The sequence below is a fragment of the Camelus dromedarius genome, chromosome 14 (genome assembly GCF_036321535.1).
Source record: "Camelus dromedarius isolate mCamDro1 chromosome 14, mCamDro1.pat, whole genome shotgun sequence".
Classification (NCBI taxonomy): Eukaryota; Metazoa; Chordata; class Mammalia; order Artiodactyla; family Camelidae; genus Camelus; species Camelus dromedarius.
In genome coordinates, this window is record NC_087449.1 from 36,002,360 (window position 1) to 36,023,652 (window position 21,293).

The following is a 21,293-nucleotide window of genomic DNA, read 5'->3' on the forward strand; positions in this document are numbered from 1 at the left end:
TTAAAAAGCAAGTAAAAATACCATGACAGGTAGAAAAAGAAATGATGGAAGAAAGGAAAAGTCTTTATATTTTAGTACCTTTAATGGCACTTTAATCCTGCTTTTTGAATAAGGGGGTCTGCATTTTTATTTTGCGCTGGGCCCCACAAGTTATGTCACCAGTCTTGGTGCTAGGCCCTGTGCTGGGCGCCAGGGATACAGATATGAACCATATGCATATAACTTTCAAAATGGCTGTTGGGTCTGCAGGTTGGACTAGTTCAGGAAACTGACAAACATTTTCTGTAAAGGACAATTTTAGGCTTTGCAGGCCAACCAATTTCTGTTGCAACTACTCAGCTCCGCCTTTGTCGCACAAAAGCAGCATAGACAGTATGTGAATGAATGAGTGCAGCTGTGTTCCGACAAAACTTAATTTATGGGCGTTGAAATTTGAATTTCATATAATTTTCACATCACAAATATTATTTTTCTTTTTCTATGTTTTCAGTCACTTAAAATACATAAGCCATATTTAGCTGTAGGCTGTACAGAAATAAGCAGCAGACTAGATTTAGTCAGCAGGCTGCAGTTCACTGACCTTGAACTGGATGGTCTATAAGGGTCCTCCAGCACTCACTCAGGTGTGTTCCAGAGAACTGGGTTCTTACTCTGGATTTCCTTTCCCTTGTTGTTCTGCCTTTCTCTCCACCCAACCCCTCTCAGGTTTTCCTTCTTGCCCTTACTTTCACTCTTTCTATGTATACACCAAACTGGCGTATGTGCACGCCTGCGCGCGCGCGCGCACACACACACACACACACACACACCCACACACACACACACCCTGGTTTAAAAAGCTACTGATAGATCCATCTCAGCACGAGGAGCTCTTTCTTCTTTCAACTGGTGTAAGTACCAGAGCCAGTGCCCTCTTTTCATAAGGGGCCAGCTGCCAAATTCTTGCTTGCCTCATAATTATAAAGCTATTGAAGCAGAGATAAGAGGGAATCCAATGTAGTGCTCTACTTGCAGAGAAAAATATTGACACATTTAGGGACATAATAGTCGGATGAAGAAAAGCATGTCCTCAGTTCTCTGCTCCATCTATCTCCACAGACACGTCTTTGTAAATGTCTTTTTGAATAGATACAAATGTGATAGTCAGAGAAGCAGTGGACAATTGTCACCATCTGCCATCTGCCCACACATAGGAACTGGTTCAGGGAAGAAAAGGTTTGACTCAGAGAAACTGCAATGCTTCATAAGAAGAATCTGTTATATTTTTTATCCACCTACTGTGTGCTCATAGCTGGAAGGCTATTAGAAGCAGAGAAGTGTGATATGGTAAAAACAGCATGGATTTCTGGAACCAGTGAGACTTGGGTTTGAATCCCTGGGGTGGAACTGCTTAGCTCTGCTGCCTAGAAAAAGTAACCGAAACTCTTTGAGCTTCCATTTCCTCATCTGTGTAAGAGAGGTGATGCTTACATTTCAGGCCCGTTACCAAGAATTAGAGACTTGAGTTAAGAGAAATAGAGCACAAAGTACAGTACCTGGCACATGATGGGCATTTACTCACTGGTAACTGCTGGAAAGCTAGAGCTGGAAAAAGGCAGAGCCAGGAGTCTACCCAGGGGAACTGCAAAGCCCTTGCCTGGTCCTCTACAGAATGCTGGTAGAGTAGGTGGCCTGGAGCAGGGGGGCCCTCTAGGGGGCTACAGCTAGGAAAACAAAGGCTTGAGCAACTACAGATAATGCCTTCCTCTTCATTTATTGGTGATCACCCCTTCTTTTTATTGTTTATTCTACCAGTTGTCCAATGAATGGTGGATAAGAATATCCAACAATTTAAGGTAACTATAAAAAATAATAATTGAAAAATCCCTGACCTCTTGGATCACCATCTATTTGCCAGATCTTCAGTCTCTTCTGATTTTGCTCATTTATTAATTTATTCAGTTGTGTTTATTGGGCATTGTCGTAGTCTGTTTGGGCTGCTATAATAAAAATATCATAGACTGGATGGCTTAAAGAAAGCAGAAATTTATTTCTCACAATTCTGGAGGCTAGCAGTCCAGGATCAAGGCACTGGCAGATCCAGTGTCTGCCAAGAGCCTACTTTCTGGTTCATAGACAGCAGACTTCCTATACATTTACATGGTAAATAAAGGGGGCAAGAGATCTCTCTGGGGTATCTTTTATAAGAACATTAATCTCATCCATGATGGCTCTGCTCTCAGTACCTAATCACCTCCCTAAGTCTCTACCTCCAAATGCCATCACATTGGGGATTAGTTTTCAACATATGAATTTGGGGGGGACACAAAACCTTCCTTTTGTAGCAGGCATTTACTCTGTACCATGCACTATGATTAAGTGCTGGGACTACCGTGGTGAATGAGACACTACTTTCACCTTTAAGGAGCTCACAGTTGAACAAGAAAATAAGTGGACAATTATAGAATGGTAGCTAAAGTGCTATGATAGCACAGAAGAATGGCATCTAAGCCAATATGGGGGATGAGGTAAGGCCTAATGATGGAGGTAACCTATAAACTGAGATTTGAAAAAGGAGTAGGAAAGACTGAGACAGGAAGGATGTGGCAGGCAAAGGGAAAAGCATATAAGAAAACATGAGGACTGTACTGTCAGGGGTCATTACTAGAGACGTTTCATATAGACAGCAGGTTGATGGGTACCAGAGAGGATGGGGGTGGGGCAGTGTAAAATGGGTAAAGGGAATCAAGAAATACAAATTTGCAATTACAAAATAAATAAGTCATGAGGATGTCATGTACAGCATGGTGACTAGAGTCAATAATTTTGTATTGCATACTTGAAGGCTGCTAAGAGAGTAAATCTTAGAAGTTCTCATCACAAAAAAAATTATAACTTTGTATAGTGACAGATGGTAATTAGACTTATTGTGATGATCATTTCACAGTGTATACAAATATTGAGTCATTATGCCAAACACCTAAAATTAATATAATGTTATATGTCAATTTTACCTCCATTTAAAAAAAGAAGAAGATATGGAGTCTAGAGGAAAATATGGTATGCTGGGGACTAAAGTGATCAGCACTGAGCCTGGACTATGGGGGGAGTGGCAGCAAGCGTGGAGGCTACAGAAGCCGGCAGGGCAGAATGATAGTGTTAGGTAGTCTAGACATTATTATTTTATCAATGGAGAATTTTAAAGAGAGTAGAAGATTTGTGTTTTTGAAATTTCCCTCCGGTTGCTGGATAGAGAATGGGTTGAAGGAAATGAAACTAGAAGCAAGGAGACCAATTAATAACTGTATGATCTTGGATAAATTTCTTTACATTTTTGAACCTCAGTTTCTTCATCTATAAAACAGAATTATGAAAATATATCTCATAATATTGTGGGGCATAAGTAAGCCAATATAAACAAAATGCCTGGCCCTGGGAAGTGCTTCTCTGTGCCCACCCATCCTGCCTCAGAGCTTAGCAGAGATATGTATACAACAGGCACTAAACAATGTGTACTTGTGGCTGAGGGACTTCTGTTCTCTGGAAGCATCAAAATGAGGAGGCTGATGTATTTAGATAGGGAGTAGATGGCTACTGAACACCTAAATCCTAACCTGCAACAGGTCTTTCCCTCAAGTTTTTGGAAGGAAATGTGTCCACAGAGGATAACTGCCAAAAACATACCCCAAACAAAACAAATAAAAGCAAAAACAAAAATCACACACACACAGAAAATACTTGAAACTGGTGGCCCCAGTGTGGAACCTCAGTGAGAGAACTCCTTTTGGACAGATGAGGTAATCCGGTGTGGCTCCATTTCCTAACTGGCTCAGGGGAGATCCTGCTTGGCTTTCTCTGAGGGCAAAGACAATACCTGTTGGAAGAGGAAGAGGTATTTTCTTCCTCGTGGACTGTTCTCTTCTCCACAGAATCTTGGAGGTAATAAATCTAGAGAGATCATGGGGGAAACACCCACCTGGTTTACAATGGCCCAGCCGTATCCTTGATCTCCTGCAGAGCTCCTCACACTCAGTGAGAAGTGACATTGTCCATCCTTAGAAGGGAATAAAGAGAGAGGGGAGCTCAGAGCATCCTTAAGTCCTCCTGAGCCTTTACTAATGCTATCTAGATGTGCATCTCCAAGGTTTAGTGGGATCCCTCTTTGACTGGAAACTTTAAAATGGGCCTCGTTATTTAGGGAAAGGATTTCATTTGGTTCCAAGTCAGGTCCCCAAGTGGGTATTCCCAGCACCACCAAAGATGGTGAACTGAAGACAAGAGAGGTAGTCCTCCCCTGAGAGTTTAAAATGCAAACAGAACTAAAAATCTTAATGCCAGACATATAAATATGAAAAGTCAACTATCACTTTTGGAAACACAAGGAATGAACAAGATAATGAAAAAGAAATCAAACTCACTGAATCATCTTTAAAAAAAAAGACAATTAAAATAACACTTAGATGCCATATGATAGATATTGCATTAACAAAAAGTATTTTATAAGTTATAATCCCCCTAGCTGGCAAGGCTACAGGAAAATCTTTATCTCAGACACTATTCATGGGAGTGTAAATTGGAATGGTCCTACTGGTAAGCAATTTGGCTATATGTATCAAGAGTAATAATAAAAAAAAAGGCACATGCTTTGTGACCCAGTAATTCCGCTCTTGGGTATTTATCCCAGAGAGAGAATCTAATCCGAATGAAAGAAAAAATTGTATGCAGTAAGATGTTTATCATAATGTCATTTATAGTAATAAAATAGTAACAGCCTAAATGTTCTATATTTAAGGAAACCATGTTCTTTCATTAAATGAAACATTACAAAGTCATTAAAATAATGTCTACAATGACTATGTAATACTACTGGAAAACTTTTTATGATATAATGCAACCTAAAAATAAAAGAATACAGAAAGTAGCCAAATAAGATTTACCATGACTACATCTTTGTTTTTTATATATAATTATTACCCATGCATTAGAAGTACAGATATTTAGACAAGAACTAGAAAACAGCATGGAAAAAATTAATACGGCTTTTGAGATATTGAGATTGTGTATATTTTTATCTTTTTGATATTAATATTATCACTTAATATTATATACTATGGAAAGAGTATTTTTAAGAACATGAGTTTCAGAGTCAGAGGCTTAGTTCAAATCTTAGCTCCATCGCTTAATAGCTATGTGACTTCAGGCAATTTACTTAACCTCTTTGAGCACCAGTTTCCTCATCTCTAAAACAGGGGTTAAATACCTGCATCATGAAAGTGTTATGAGGATAAAATGAGTAAACATAAAGTACCTGTTACATAGTAATGTTCAATTAAACTTTTTTACGTCTTAGTTAACTCTTTTCTAGAAAGGGTTTATCAGTTTACAAAGATACACACACACACACACACACACACACACACACACACACACGTACACACACAGGTATATATCCCTAAAGTTGAAATAAATTTTAAATTAGGAAAATTAGGCAAGGGAAAATAAAGACAGTTCTATAAATTCCCCTCAATTTCCCAATTCCTGTCTATTAAAAGTGTAATAGGATTTAAGAATATTCTGCCTGCATTGTTCAGAAATCAGACATGAATGATGCTTGTTTTTCAAAAGCAAAAGGAAAGGAAAAGAAAAGAAAAAAGACAGAAAGAGCTATCTCCCCGTCCCACTCAACTCCTAAACACACACACACACACACACACACACACACACACACACACACACACACCTCTCTCATCAGACTTTTAAGATGTGTCCCTGGAGTTCCAAGAAAATCACATTTTGGTCTTTTTTTTTTTTTTTTTGTGGCGAACATATTTGCTTTCCCCACGTAACAAAAGGTATCCTTTTGCTTTTAATTATGGGTTGTTATTATGCACTGCTTTTATTTGGCAAAGATGTTTATTTATGGAAAATTAATTTAGACAGTTCCATTTTTCAAGCAGTAATACCTTCTGTCCCAGGCCTACAAAGAACAATTAGATATGGATTCTTTCCCCACAATCAAGCTGGCAATTTCTTATGGAAAGTCGTGGTCAATCAGCATGGAATGGAACTTCCACGAGAGCCAGTCAAATGCAGAAAATAGACTGTTATGGCCTGGCACTTTTACTTCCTGCAGTATATATAACTCTGACATCGTGCAGAGGCATTACTCTGGCTGGGCAGGAACACAGATTAATGTTGCTTCACTTTCAGTGCCAGCGTTTTATTCTGAATGTCATGATATTTTTCACAGGAACTCCAGTTTCATGCAATTCAGCAAACATTACTGAAGGCCTGTTCTGTGCCAAGTACAGTGGTAGGAGCTGGAGATACCTATCTGAATCACATAGTGTCCTTGCCCACAAGAGCTCTCACAGCAGAATGACTCACAGATAACTGCAACCCACAGTGATAATGTCTGTGGCCAAGGGTAGCACGAGATGCTGAGGGGCCTTGAGGAGGCACCTAACCCAGCCTGGGAGAGCAGAGGCTTCCAGAGGGTGATGATATAAGAGAGAAGTCATATAAAGAGAAAAGGGGGAGGAAAGACTTTCCAAGCAGTCTTGGAGTTAAAAATAAAAGTCTTATCAGACTGTGTGCCATTTACCCAGAGATTACATGACAAGCACTAGGCCAACTGCTTTACCAATAGTGGGTTGCTAAACCCATTTCAAAGTATTCAGCTGACTTGCCCATGATCATTTAGCTATTATGTGATAGAGACCGGTTCACAGAAGGTAAATTATTGGCTCATACAGCAAGAAAGTGGCAAAGCTGGGCCCAAAACACACAGCTTCTGGCTTCCAAATATTTCTGATCCATTATTTCATTCAGTCCTTACGAGTTCTGTGCAGGACTGCTGTGAACTCCTTTGCATACTTGATGAATCTGAAAGAGAATGGGAACAAAAAAGACTTTATTGAACACTTACTTGAACATGATAGGGTCTTTTTTGAAGTCAGAGCCTCCGAGCTCTTCCACCTAAGTAGGGGAGAGTGAACTTGATTCTCAAAATATCTGAAACTTTCATGTTTTATGGAATCTTTTACCTTTAAGTAATTGTGGATTTTCTCTTATATTCCATAACATAGTAATGTTTGTTGCAATATAAAAACTCTGAGTGAAATTATATTCTGTTTAAAAAACTCTTCGTATCCCCATATTAGAAACGTGGAAATGAGAGAGAGGTTAAGTAATTCTTTCAAGGCTATACTCCTCATGAGTGTACAAGCTAGGCTTTGTGCTCATCGTCTGTCCTTTGCTCTTTTCCATGGCACAGACCTGTGGCTTCTTACTCTGGCCCTGATGTTCTCGCCACCACCACACTTCACCTATTTCCGTGTCCGTAAGCCTCTTTCACAAGCAGCATGGGGGTCAGGTCTGCTGGTTCCAAATATAGCTCTGCTGGTCACCGCAGGACCTGGCCAAATGCAGTCATTCATTCGGCTTCAAAATGCCCTTTCTAAAGGACCCTAGAGAAGATTTCTCTCAGACCACAGGTCAGGAATGGTGGAGATTCTGCAATTCAACTGTTTTATTTGGGGGTTTTATTTGTTCGATTTTGTTTTTGCCTTAGGATGGCTGGGTATCTTGTAACTGAGTTTTCCACTGTGCTAGGTTGCCAAAAGCTGAGAGGCAAATTTGAACCCCATCTCTAACAAGTGAACAGAGTATCTTAGGGTATGAAATCTGAGTTATGACCTAGTATTTGGCATCATCTAATTTCTCCTGTCCTCATTTTTCTTTTTCTCCAAGTCTTACGTGATTTTAAATTTTGTTGCATTCTTTTATTGTAAGAATCTTCAAATTCTTTTTTGGAATTAGTGTTTTATATTGAATAACCAAATATGAAAAGACATAAACAGAATATAGTGTTTCAGGGAGATGCCCTGATAGTCTTAAGAACCTAATGTCAAACATAAACAGACACATTGGCTCTCAGAGACAGGGTAGCAGGGCCTGTGGCCAACCCAGTTTCCTGTGCTATTCTTTTTGAAAAGTTGGCTTCACTTTCCCAGTGAGAAGTAAATTAGTTCCTATCCTTTAGGGGCCATTTCAGTTACCACCTCTTTAAGGAAGTTCTCTTGACAGCTCCTCAGTTAATACTAGTTTGATTAAATAGACAAAATGACATTGAAACTCAGAACAAATTCCTAACTAAAGTCCTCCCCTGCCTCCAAAACATCACCCTACTCCCTTGCTTTCCTTAACAGTTTTTTTTTTTTCTGGACATCTATGCTTTTTTAGGTCCAAATTCAATATAGACATCCCTGCTTTCCCGTCTGCTGAAGGAGGCACACCAGCAAATAATGCAGAACAATGTGGCATGTGACTCTGGGCACCTCCCTTCCTCTCTGTTGACTCAGTTTGTTTTTCTTTGAAATAAAGTAGTTGAGCCAAATGATCTCCAAAGCCCCCTTGTCTGGCATCCCAGGAGACTGTGTTGTGGGATAGTCTCAGTCATGCTGGATCATGGTGACTTCAAGGATGAAGAGTTACCACAGTTTTTAAAGTATAAATTGAAGACCTAAAAGGCATATCTTTTAAACTCTAAATTTTGATTTTACAGAAGAAAATTTGTAACTTACTCAAAACATATAAAAAAAGAGAATTTATAACCACGTAACTTTGAAAATAAGCCAAAACATCACATATGCAACAAAGTCCCTTAGGCCCTGTCAGGGATCAGGTACAGAGAGAACACCCAATATAAAAAATATTCAGCTCTGACCTTGGAGGAGAAGGCAGCGGGTAGGAGATGGAGACTTGGGAGACAGAGGTGGGGGAAAAAAGAAAGACTAATATGCAAATATCTACCTGTAAGGTGAGACATTAAATCAATGCTTAGATGCTATGGAGCCCATTGGTGCACTGAGTGGGCATCTGTCAGCCAGGTTTTCGTCCTCCCCAGCCTTGAGCTGCACCATCACTTTAGATGCCACGTCTGTTTTTGCAGGTTTACACATGGCCTCATATTGCTGGAACAGAGGGTGGAGAACAATCTGTCCTGGCATAGAATCTTCTGACTCATGACTGGAACAGTCTTCCTCTCACTGTCTCCTGATGCCTGGGTCTTACCTCCAGAGCTGAGCAGGGTGAGGTCTTTTAGCAGAAGCCCCCGTCTGACTATTTGGGGATTCAGGATGGGACATGTGTCTTTTCTCTCTAACAGTAGTAAGGGGTTCAGCTGTTTATCCAGCCCTCTTTGAAAACCTGATCTAGCCTTCCATCTTCAATTTTTAACACACATTTAGATAGAGTCCATTCTGCCAGGAAAGCAAAACTGTCCTTTCTGTCATGGAGCTTAGCACGTAATGGGAAAGACGTTAATCAAATATAAATTCAGGTAAATATAGAATTTCAAATTGTGAACCCTATAAAGGAAAAATACAGAACATCACACTTAAGTTGCAGCTCCTTTCACTCCTCTGTGTGAAGAGACTGTTCAGTTGTACAGCGTCACCACCACAGCTCATACCGCCCCTCTGCCCAGAAACCTGGAACTCGCCAAGATCTCTTCTCACTACTAACTGGAGCATAGGCTTTAAAGGCCAACAGTATGAGTTTGAATCTAGGTTTTTCCATTAGCAGTGGTGACCTTGGGCAAGTAACCTAACCCCTTGACCCTCAGCTTCTTCATTTGTAAAAAGGGGTATCAATGCCAGCCTCGGAAGGTTGTGAGGATCGGCACGTGAGAAGTGCTCAGCCAATGGCAGCTGCTGTAGCCACTCCTGCCATTAATCCTGCTTCCACAATGGCTGTGCAGTGTCAAATGCGCCTCTCCATTTCCACTTGCCCTGCTTTTATGCAGGCTGCCAGAGGCTGAACTAAAATGCTCCTTTAAGCTGCCCTAGGGATGAAAGCCACTTGCGTGCCTGGCTTTTCCAATAACAGGAAGCTACAGGAGCAGAAACTCCTCGGCGAAATATATTGAAGCAATCTCACATGTGCAGCCCTAGCTTCTGTCTGCTGCCCCACTCTGCTTCCCACTGAATTTAACCCCTAGTCATGGGATTCTATTTCAGCCTTGAGTGATGTTCACTCAATCCCTGAGTAAAAAGCTAATGCATTTTTTATTATCCTGATGGGGGTAGGTGCCCAAAAGGGCAGCTGAGCCTCAGCCACTGCTCAGGTTCCCCTGGAAGGTGGTGGAGTTGGTGGATGCTTAGGGGGGGCATTCAGGCATCAGCCAGTGGGCCAGGTGAAGCTTGCAGGATACTGAACCATGGTCATGTACCTTTTCCCATGTTTTCCTTTGGCACACTTACTGTGACTGAAATTAATTCATATGGTATGATTATTTGCTTAATATGTCTGTCTTCTCCACCTCCCTCTTAGCTATCTCTTTGAAGGCAGGGGCTGTGTCTTTCTTATCCTCTCCTCAGCAGTATGCCTGGCACAGAGCAGATGCTTCATGGATATTTGTTGAATTAATGAATAAACAAATGAGTCAAAGAGTGAAGTCCCAGTGCTATCTGGGAAGCCATGTTTCACATCTCTTGTTAAGCAAGAAGAGGAATGGAAAGAGGGCCATGTCAAGGGCAGAAGGCAGGGTCAGGGACAGGGAAGCTGGTGGCGTACAGAATGGTCAGGCAAATAGAAGGCCAGCATCCCACTTCAGTGGGGTGTGGGCGTGAGCTCAGTGCTAGGACAGTGTTTTCCAGACTTTTACAATCCCTGGTCCCTTTCCCCACGGAGGTGACTGGCTCTCTCCCTCCACCTTCTTCCTGCCAGATGAAAGTCCATCTTCTATATGTGACACTGCCCAACGTAACTAGGCCCACCTTTATTGTCTGAAGTTTGGTTCTGAAAATGATGGATAATTTTTGTTTGTTCTCCAAATATGACATTATATTAAAATATAAAAACTGCTTTTTCAGTAGGACATAGAATTTGTGAAGACTTTTCACATCCTCTATGAATGCCAAACTAAGAAATCTAGTCTTTATCAGGAATGCAGTGTGGATCATTAAATTATTCTAAGAAAGGATCAAATTTAATTTTAGAATGATCAGTCCTGCAACCAGTGAGCAGACTAGACTAGGGTAAGAGAGATCAGAAGTAGTGAGTTTAGGAAGAGGTCAGCACCACATGAAATATTTTCTAGGGAACAGGCTATGCTTGGAGTAGGGCCAGGACTGGGGACTGAGATCCCTAGAAAATGACTATGGCTAGGGGTGGGGAGGAACTGGATAGGAAGAGAGTTGCAAGAAAAGGAGAAGCTTGAGCCCTGAAGCCAAATGTGTGCCCATGCCCCTGTCACCCCCGTTTCTGGAGGGTGTGGATTCCCAGGTTCTCTCCATGATGACTGGCCTCTGGAGCGGCAGGACAATGCACAGGGATTACTGGTACTCTTGTTTAAATTATATCCAGCCTATGCCATGAAAGACTGACTTTTCCCCAAATAGCTATGCTGCACGAAACACAAAAAGCAAAACAGAACACATAATCAGTGACTATTCTGTTGTACCATGCACAACCTCACACATCAAACCAGGCCCTGAGCTCCCAGAACACCACGTCCCTTTCTCATTCTGAGAAGTAATTTCAATGCAGTTCGTGACCAAAATGAAAAGTCTGTTTTTAACCATAGCCTCATAATTACCCATCCAGATGAAGAAGGCCAAATTTCCTGTGGTCTAATCCCTAGATCCCCAATGCAGAAACAGAGAGGGTTTTGAGATAAATTATGAGGCCAATGTGTGTGTCTTTGGGGAGAGATGGAAATAACACTAAAGACTTTTTCTAACGATCAAGTCAGTAAGACCTTCTCTAGTTATCTTCTTGGTAACCAATGATCAGCAGATCTTTACTGAGTATTGTCTATTGGTCAGGCACTGGGCTAGTCCCTGAGAGGAGTGAAGTAATAATGATGCAGCCAGTTGAGAAGATGGAGGAGTAAACAGGCCTGGAAAATACAGTGTGATGGTGCTTTGATGAGATGTTCAGAGGGATAAGGATAAGATCCAGTTCAGCCTTGGCAGGTCAAGAAAACCTTTACAGAAGAGGCAGCATGTGAGCTGAGAGCTGAATAACAAGTAGGAATTGGCCACGCCACGCAAAGCAGGTTGGGTATAGGATTGTTGTTCCAGGAAGAGGGAACAACACGTGCAAAGGCCTAGAGGTGAGATCATGGCAAATTTGGGGAACGGAAAGTGGCTCATCATGGTTGGAACTAAGAGTCTGAGAGAACTGGAGAGAGAAGGCAGTAGCCAGGTTATAAAAGTCCTCCAACAGCAGCTGAAGGGTTAAACTTTATTCTGTAGGAGCCCTGATGAGTTTTAAGATGTGTATTCTAAAGAGTTCACTCTAGCTATAACACCAATGTGCAAGACTCAAGCAGGGAGGCTAGTTACGATGCTGTTGTAAAAGTCTAGGTACCAGCAGGTGAGAAGCCCAGAATCTCAGCCTGAAGTAGGGCAAAGTTGGAGCAGCACTCAGAAATCCTAGCTCCCTCCCAATGAACTTCTCTTCTCATTCTACCTACTGAACGATTCTTCCTCTTTCTCTCAGCTTCTCCCTCCTCTTAGGCTCCTGGAGGTTGGTCTGCACTCTCTTTATGAATGGGATACCCAATTGCCAGCTAATTTAAGTAACATGCCAGGATAACACGGCTCAAAGATGATAGAATCAGGATTTATACGTTTGTCTAATTTTGAGTTTGGAGCTCTTTCTACAAAATGCTTTCTGTAATTGCAGTCAGGGGAGCTTCAGATACAAAGAAAAGAGTATCTTCCAGATTGGATATTGCCTGAAAGAGTCTCCCCCAGATTCAGAGGATTTTGTCTACATCACTGGGCTGCAGTAGCTGGGCTTTTCAAACTGTCTCCTGTGACAAAATAACCAAGTAGTTTTCTACTGATGTCTTACTGATTAACACCACCTTCCCCCCAAAACAAACAAAACAGCAGTAGTAAGAGCAAAATTGGTGTTAAGTGTTATGGGAGTGGCTGTTGAAGGAAGTTTGCAATGTTGCAGGTTTTATTCCCTGCGCAACAAAAGCTTATATTATTTATAACAATAAATATATGTGACTTACATTCTTATACTTCAAACTAAAGACTCAACATGGGACAAAAAAAATAACATAATGCTGCACAAGATTAAAACATGCTTTATTTATTATGTATAAATATCTCATTACATAAACACAAGGAAGAAAGATGACAAAAAATAAACCAAAATTATGCTAACTGTGGTTCTCTTTCAATGGTGGGATTTCATTCATTTTCACTTTCTAAATTTTCTGGAAATTTGCAAAATGACAAAAACAAGTATGTTGTTTTCATAATTATAAAACTTTTAAAGGATCTTTAACTTAGGATGACAGTAGTTTTCACTAAGAATAATTGAACCCACAAAAGATCCAAAATTTCTGGATGAAGTTTCTAATTGACCCACCTTTCAGTACTTTCACCCTTGGGGCTATAAGAGGTAAAGTGACATTGTATTAAAAAAACAGCTTCCACTGAGTGGATGGTGGAATATGGATAACTCCTGGAGCAAGAATGCTGGTAGACAATTCTTTAATCATCCAGTTTAGATGCTCCTGCCATCCTTGGTTGACACCAGATTCAGAGATTGTTCCTGTTGACCTTGGAACCTCCAACCCCCGTGGTTTTATGGAGTCCTAACCCTGCATCCACCACACGTTGGTTAAGTAGAGAAATAGATTTCTTCTGAATGTCCATGAGGCACCACTTTTACCGGGGAAGGCTGGGCACAGGGCTCGTACATAGCCAGGAGTCCACACATCAACTTCTAACTGACCCAGCCCTGGCGTACCCACACTCCTCCAGGAGTCTGTGGAATACCATCCAGGCACATTTCCCCCTGTGTAGGTGTAGAATTCCTTTATCTGAGGAGGAATGTTCCCCCTACTCCTCAAAACACACACACACACACATACACACAATGTCACTACCCAACATGTGAAGGCCCTGCCTTCCTGAGACTGTAGCTTACAGTCAGCTAGTGATTCAACTGCTCAGCCCACAGCCAGCAGGCCCTGTCAGCCTACCAAACCTATTACCTTGCTAGCTGACTTCATTTCCTCCAATGAACATTGCACATTCTACCATTCAGGAGGTTAGATAATACATCATCTCCATATAAAAGGCCTTTATGTATCCCCCTTGGTAACTAATTAAAGTAATTTGTTAATTCTTTATGTCTACCATGATCCCCTCTTATGTAACTGATTGTATATGATTGGTCAAATTCCGCAGATCATGTGCCCTGTTTTAATAAGTGCCATACAGTTTCTAAATGATTATGCTAGGCACACTAGCATAATGTGTGATGAAAATTTTCTCTTTTAATTTCTTAGGTAGAAATTATTGCACAGTGATTCTTGAACATACACTTCCATTTTTATTTGCAAATAGGACATGCAGATTTTGCAATCCAATCTTTGGAGCTACAGGTTAAAACAATAATCTACTTGGACCACTAGATGGTGCACACATATGTCAGTGAACTGTAGGTTAAAGGGGCTTGTCACCAGGTTAGATTTAATTCATCACCACTGGTGTGGTACAGGAGGAACTGTAGGAGTCCAGGAGAAACAGTGATCCTGTGGGTGGAAGTGGAGGAAGGAAGGTCTTCAGGGGAGGCAGATAGACAGTATTGCTGGCTGCAGACATGGTGAGAGCAAAATCATAGAAGCAAGAAACGCCACAGATGTGGCAGAGGGAAAGTCCTGGAGAGGAGAGAGCATGCTTACTTTCCATGCGTGATGAATTCCTACCTAACAGAGTCATTGCAGAGGGAATGATGAAATAGTTGAATCATTTGAACTGGATGACATCAAACATTCCTTTCAGCCTTTGTGCTGAGCACTGGAAATAGAGACATTAAATGACAGTCTTATCCTCCACTAAGGACCTCATGAGAGAAACAGAGAAGGAAACAAGTAATCAAGACAGATCATGATACAAAAAGTAGGTTTTATAAGATGTACTGGAAGAACAAAGGGTGAAATATTCTGTTCTGAAGAAAGGAGAGAAGGAGATTAGGTTTGGGAGTCGATGCGCAGAGAAGACGTCATGGAGGTTTTGAGACATGAGGAGGCAGGCAGCTCCATGAAGATCTCAAGAGATTAGGCAGAGAGGACAGCACGAGCAAAGGCATGGGGGTTTGAAAGAATAATGTGGGTTCCAGGAAGGGTTCAGTAGAGTTTAGCAAATGCCACTGTGAGGGCCACTGTGTGGGCCACTGTGTGCCATAAACTGAATAATAGATGTTCCATGCCCTTACGATGCCCCTTGGCTAGTAAGGAAGACAAACATACGCTGAAAATTGCAGTATGAGAGCATAGCTTAAAATTTGGTCTCTTTTAAATTCTGACTCTGTCCTTTGAGCCCCAGGGTCTTAGCTACAGGGATTCTCAGGCAACTCTCTATACCAGAAGAGGGAGCCCACAAGCACAGTACCTGGCTGCATTTGACTCAGTCCCTGACTGTATTTCAGTCTCACTCACTCATTTTAGAGATGTGACGTTTGAGGCCAGAGACATATAGCAAGTTATCCAAAGGCACAGAGAGGAGCTAGGACACAAGTCCAGGTCTGTCTGTGTTCCTGTCAGGTTTTCTCCATTTTTTTCTCTCCTGGACCCTGGACATAGAATCACCATTTAGAGATAGCTCTTAATTAGGAAATAGACACTTTTCAGATAAATAGACCTCCTTTACCAATGGCAATCATCACAAAGTCAAGCTTATGGAAAAACAGAAGGACACGTATTCTTTCCTCATGCATGAGGGAAGTGCCAAGCCAGACAGGTTGGCCTTGGCACAGGCAGCCTGAGCCAGTTGTACTACTGGCCTGGTTCTGTGTTTGGGAAAGAAGGCAGTCTGGCTCCAGCATTCCTTTGAGCCCGCATGTGTGGGTGTGTGTTTCATGTCAGCACTAGGATGTGCACTTACAATGTAGGTCAGTGACATCTTGGAGTTGCACTGTTTGCTTGAAAATGTCAACTGGAATGAGTTATGAGCTGGCAGGAAAAGAGGGATGTGTGACTGAGAAGGCTCTGATAGCATACAGACCTGCTTTTAGGGCCCTGAGAAGTCATTAAAGCAAGAGGTAGAGAGATCTTGAAGAGGTTTTAACTGGGACAGATCAAAGTTAATGGAAGAGGAGGGGGACCACAAGGGCCAGGAGATTTGAGACCAGGTTTATGAAAAAAAGGAAGAAGGAACTGGGACTATTTAGCCATAAGACAAGATGACGCAGATCTTCTTCATATCTCCAAACTGTATCGTGGGCTGAGGCGGCTAGAAACAGTGATGGCATCATAAGGAAGCAGCATTTAACCCTGATCAAAGTAGAGCTCTCCAGCTGAGAAAAAGTGAGTTCCCCATCAAGTAAAGGGCTAAAACAGAAGCATTTCACGCAATGGGTGGGGACAATGCAGTGCGTATTCCTGTCCTGGTGAGCCTTTGAGACCTAGTATCAATAATTCTGTGAAAAGGGGCAAGGCAGCTTTTATAAACCAAGGGTCACATGGTCTATAATAATAAAACATCAATATAAAATAACTCTTTTTTTTTGAGCATCTGTTGAGTTCCAGGCATCTTGCTGAATGATTTATGTGCATTATCATATTTTGGGCTTTCAAGCCAGAATCAGAACTGACTGAATTCTAATCCTGGCTCTGCCATTTAATGAAGTGTAGTCTTAGGCAGATCATTTCTCCTGTCTGAACCCCATGTCCCTCTGCTGTGTGACACTAACCATGCAGGATGGCCAAAAAGAGTATGAGAAGAAGTGACACATCAAAGTGCCTGGTACCATGCCTGGCCTATAGCTGGTGCTCAAAAAATGTAGCTGCCTACTCCTTTCTGCTTAAGCAGAATTTCAGGAAGCCGTTCGAGGGGAGAGGCAAGATAAAGAGGGAAATGTAAGTGAGGTGAAGTATAGCAAAGGAGCCACTGGATGAAATGCCAGATAATCAGAAGCTCCTGCAGTGAGTATCCTGAAGCAATGGTTCTCAACGTGAAGTTTATTAGGACCCCTTTCTAAGAAAAAAAATCACATTATTTCTAGTACTATTAATGAAAAATCATGTGTAGAAAAGAGACAGGTTGGCTGAGGCTTAAGAAATCCTGACTTAAGTCTGTAAGAGAGTTGCTCACCACTGCCCCATCCCCAGCCTCCAATACCCTCTTCTCCACCCTCAGGTTCCCATGACATCCAGCCCAGGACAGAGATTCCCTGTAAGTGTGGTGTGATGGGGGCAAGCCTACAAGACATTGATCGGCTCAGCCCTTGGGGCTGCCAGTTACCCCCAAACACAAGCAGATTCATCCATGTGGCCTAGTGTACCTGACAAATCTTATTTTCTATGAATGTTGTATACCACACACACATGAGGATTCAGTTAGAGAAGGAATGGTTTGATCATCAGTAATTGAAATTATAACATTATTGGGAAGATTCAATAAATAAACCAGCCCAGGAGTATCTTGGTTAGAAAGGAGTATCAGGAGGGTGACAGTGACTTAAGGATCCAAGGCAAAGAGGATAATCAGGATACCAAACACTTAACCAGAGCAGTCAGTGTGAGCAAAAAGAAATCTGAGATTTCCTGGTACAGAGGAATGAGCCATGGCTGGGAGTCTGAAAAGGGGCTTTCTTTGTGGCCATAGGTAAGCCATGTTCCTCATTTTCCCTAAGTATATTAATAGGTTTGGTTGGAAGACCTCTAAGGCCCTTTCAGTTCTGACCAGAAAGGCCATCCATTCACTTTCATCTCCAGGGTGCGAGGCCTCCCTGCAGAACTGCCAGTGAGACCACATTCTCCACAATGTGCCCTGCCCTGCGAGTCTGAATATCCCCTTTGCATGTCCACCCTGCCCTGCTAAGCAACAAGTTTGGTTTTGGCTTGAATCAGTGCTCTCACAATGTGTTTTCTTTTGCAGCAACAGCGGCAGCTTGACCTCCTGACAATAACCAGCCCCGGTGAGTAGGTTTGGTCGTTTCTGCTTTGGCTTTTCCCTTATTTCTCAGAGTGATGCTTGGCTGCCTGTCCAAATGCAATCCCTGCCCTCCTCCTTTGACTCCCTGAATGAACAGCAGAACCGTTGCAATATGAATGATCCTTCTCCCCTGATCCTCTATCCCATGGGCAGTTTCTTTTCTCCTTCCCAACTCTGCTGCCTTCTCTTGGCTCTGCAGATGGCAGGGCTGATGCTCTGGTGTTGCTGCATGTTCCAGGGCCAAGTTCTCCCCAGATCACTCGATGGACTCAAGTGCCAAGGAAATGCCCTGGTCTCCTTTCAAAATCCTGAGGAATGGGGAAGCTTCCTGGTAGATGGCATGCAATGAAAGGACAGCTTATGAGGAAAGGCCAATCTGGGAAGTGACCAGGTTTGGTCTTCTGTGCTGAGGGTCAGGATAACTCTTGTCACTCTCCATTAAAAAGGACAAGTTCCCCAACAAAGCTGTGGCCTTGGGATTAAAAGGTCCTTTCTTTCTCCTAAGCCTGGCATCTAGCCTAGAAAGAAGTTGAGCAGTTTAGTTTTGCCAGAAGGTATTTTATTTTGGTTTGGGAACTTGAGGCAAAACTGGCCAACAAGAGATGCTGTTCTCTCTTGGAATCCAAGGGGCTGATGGTGCCAGCAGGGTTAATGACCATTCAAGAGTGGTTATGGTGGTTTATCTTCATCCATTGGTGACATTCAAAGTATTTAATAGCCCTGGCGGCCTCCTGCTGTGTGAGGCATGAACACTTCGGTTACTGGACTGTGGGGAGATGGTGTCTTGGGGAAGGGACTGGTGTGGCAGAATGGTCATGTAGCAGAGTTAGGGGCTCTAGGACCGGCCAGTTACCAATAAATATGGATTTCAGTATTTTATAAGCAGTATAGCTGTGCTATGTCATCCCTGCCTTCCCTCAAGCCTGTTGCTGTATCCAGGACCAGTTGGCTGACTTAAAAGGAGATTGAGAAATTGTCCTCTCCAGGCACTGTCTTAGCACAAAGGTTGGTTATCAGTCTGTATAACTGAGATATATGACAATGGCTGCAAATGTAAGGTGGATCCACCCAGTTCAGTTGCCCTTACTGTATTTCCACCTGATAGAACTCTTTGAATTTGGAATTTTAGAAAAACAAAGATGAACTGGTTTGAAAATGTTTAATCTAACCCACAGAATGAACTATGTTTAACATATATGTAATTAACATATATAGAAATTCCAAATCATGAGCTAACATAACTAGAATGGCTCAGTTGTATGAGCTACAAATCCCTTCCCACTAAGATATTGGTGAGGGATTATCTTTGTCCTGTCCAGTTAGTTGCTCTCCTTGGTGACTGCCCTGTTCTACATGTGCTGACCCAGATTGCCTGCTGTCACATCCCAGTCTCCCAGTCACACCCTGATATGATGCTGACTTATATAGTTGGGGAGGGTTCTTGATCTATCTTCAGTTGCTTTAGAAGGGAACTTTCAGACCCTTTTAACTGCATTTCTTTTGCGCCCGTTCTTTCTGTTCCTAATTGCTACTGCACAAACTCAAGCAGAACAGTTTGACTCTTGGTGCACTCCTTTTGGACAACTGTGGAACTGTAAAATGTTAAGCACTACCAGAGTTTGGAATGGCTTATAATTTTCCCTATTTTTAAATGACAAAAGACTACCTTCTGGGCCAAAACTTCTCATAAGGTGTGTGATGGCACATGAGTGTACAATACTGCAAATAGGCTTAATCTGTGTGATATTGTGAGACACACATTTGTGAGGTATTGATCCACTCATCTCTCAGGGGTACATATAGGTACTGGGGGAGCTGGAACCCCCAAGGTGGTAGCCTGTACTCCAGTGTGACAACTATTACCCACGTGTACCATGACTTGGAAAGGTTAGGAAGCACCATCAGACTGTGTATTATCTGGACAGCAGCATTCCATGTCCAAATCACTCTCCTCTATCCTTATTAACTGTCTCTCACTTTCAAAGTCATCCCCATTCCCCACCTCACCAGAAGCTGCCACAGCTAGCAGTGGCATGGTTCCTTTCTGGGGCTGCCAGTGGAAGGGACTAGCTTACTTGTACTCCTTGTCAGATCATCCTCAACACAGAACTGCAGTCTGATGCTGCCACTCCTTATCAACCTGGAGCCTTCAGAGATGCTGCCTGGGAATTTGGAAGCCTTAAAAATCTGTGTTATCTTCTTTAAACTATTATTTTTTATTGTGAATAAATCTGAATATATGCCAAAGAGTAGATACATAATAGAGAGTCATTCACTGCCTCTCACCCCACCAGACCCTTGGCTTTATCATATCAACTTTGTGGCATCTATGGCACAGAGTCTTCTATCTAAAAAAAATAATTGATCTAGTTGAGACTTTTCTGTACTCCTACCTGATTGCATCTCTTTCCTTTCACCCTATAGGTAACCACTGTAATAAATTTAATGATTTTCTGTATCTATGTATACAAAAATACAACTTGGAATTGTCAGATTTATAAATCTTTTACTGATCATCATGATAAACATGAAATGTATCCCATTGTTTTTATAATATGTATCTTCCTGGTTACTGATGGGGTTGAATATCTTTTCACATGTTTATTGGCCACTTTGATTTCTTCTTCTATGAACTGACTTTTCATATCACTTGTCCATTTTCTGTTGGGTTGTTTCTTTTTATTGATTTGTAGTTCTTTATTATTCTGAATATCAATTCTTTGTGACTTTTTTTGAGGGATGGGAGGTAATTAGGGTTTTATTTATTTGTTTGTTTGTTTGTTTTAATGGAGGTACTGGGGATTGAACCCAGAACCTTGTGCATGCTAAGCATGCACTCTACCACTGAGCTATACCCTCCCTGCCAATACTTTGTGACTTACATGCACCACAAATGTCTTCTCCCAGACATGGCTTGTGTTTTTTGATTTATGATGTTTTTTGATTTATGGGAGTTTAAAAAAATTAATGTAATTGAATGTATTAATCTTGCTTTATGAGCTTTGCTTTTATGACTTATTTAAGTAACCCTTTTCTACTATATTCCCTACATATTCTCCTGTACTCTAAAAAATGTTGTTTTTATTTTTTTTTTTTAACATTTTTTATTGATTTATAATCATTTTACAATGTTGTGTCAAATTCCAGTGTTCAGCACAATTTTTCAGTTATTCATGGACATATACACACTCATTGTCACATTTTTTTCTCTGTGAGTTATCATAACATTTTGTGTATATTTCCCTGTGCTATAAAAAAAATGTTGTTTTTAAAAAAATTATTTTCCACTATAGTTTATTATAAGATATTGAACAGAGTTCCCCGTGCTATACAGTAGGA

At 41.5% G+C, this 21,293-nt stretch overlaps 1 protein-coding gene across 1 annotated transcript in view; it reads left to right on the forward strand.

Moving 5' to 3' along the window:
* AGBL4 (AGBL carboxypeptidase 4) overlaps window positions 1–21,293 on the forward strand; it is a 1,119,623-nt gene that overhangs the window by 803,401 nt on the left and 294,929 nt on the right. Inside the window, 1 exon segment of the mRNA XM_064493604.1 lies at window positions 17,898–17,937. Coding sequence (XP_064349674.1) covers window positions 17,898–17,937 — 40 coding nt within the window.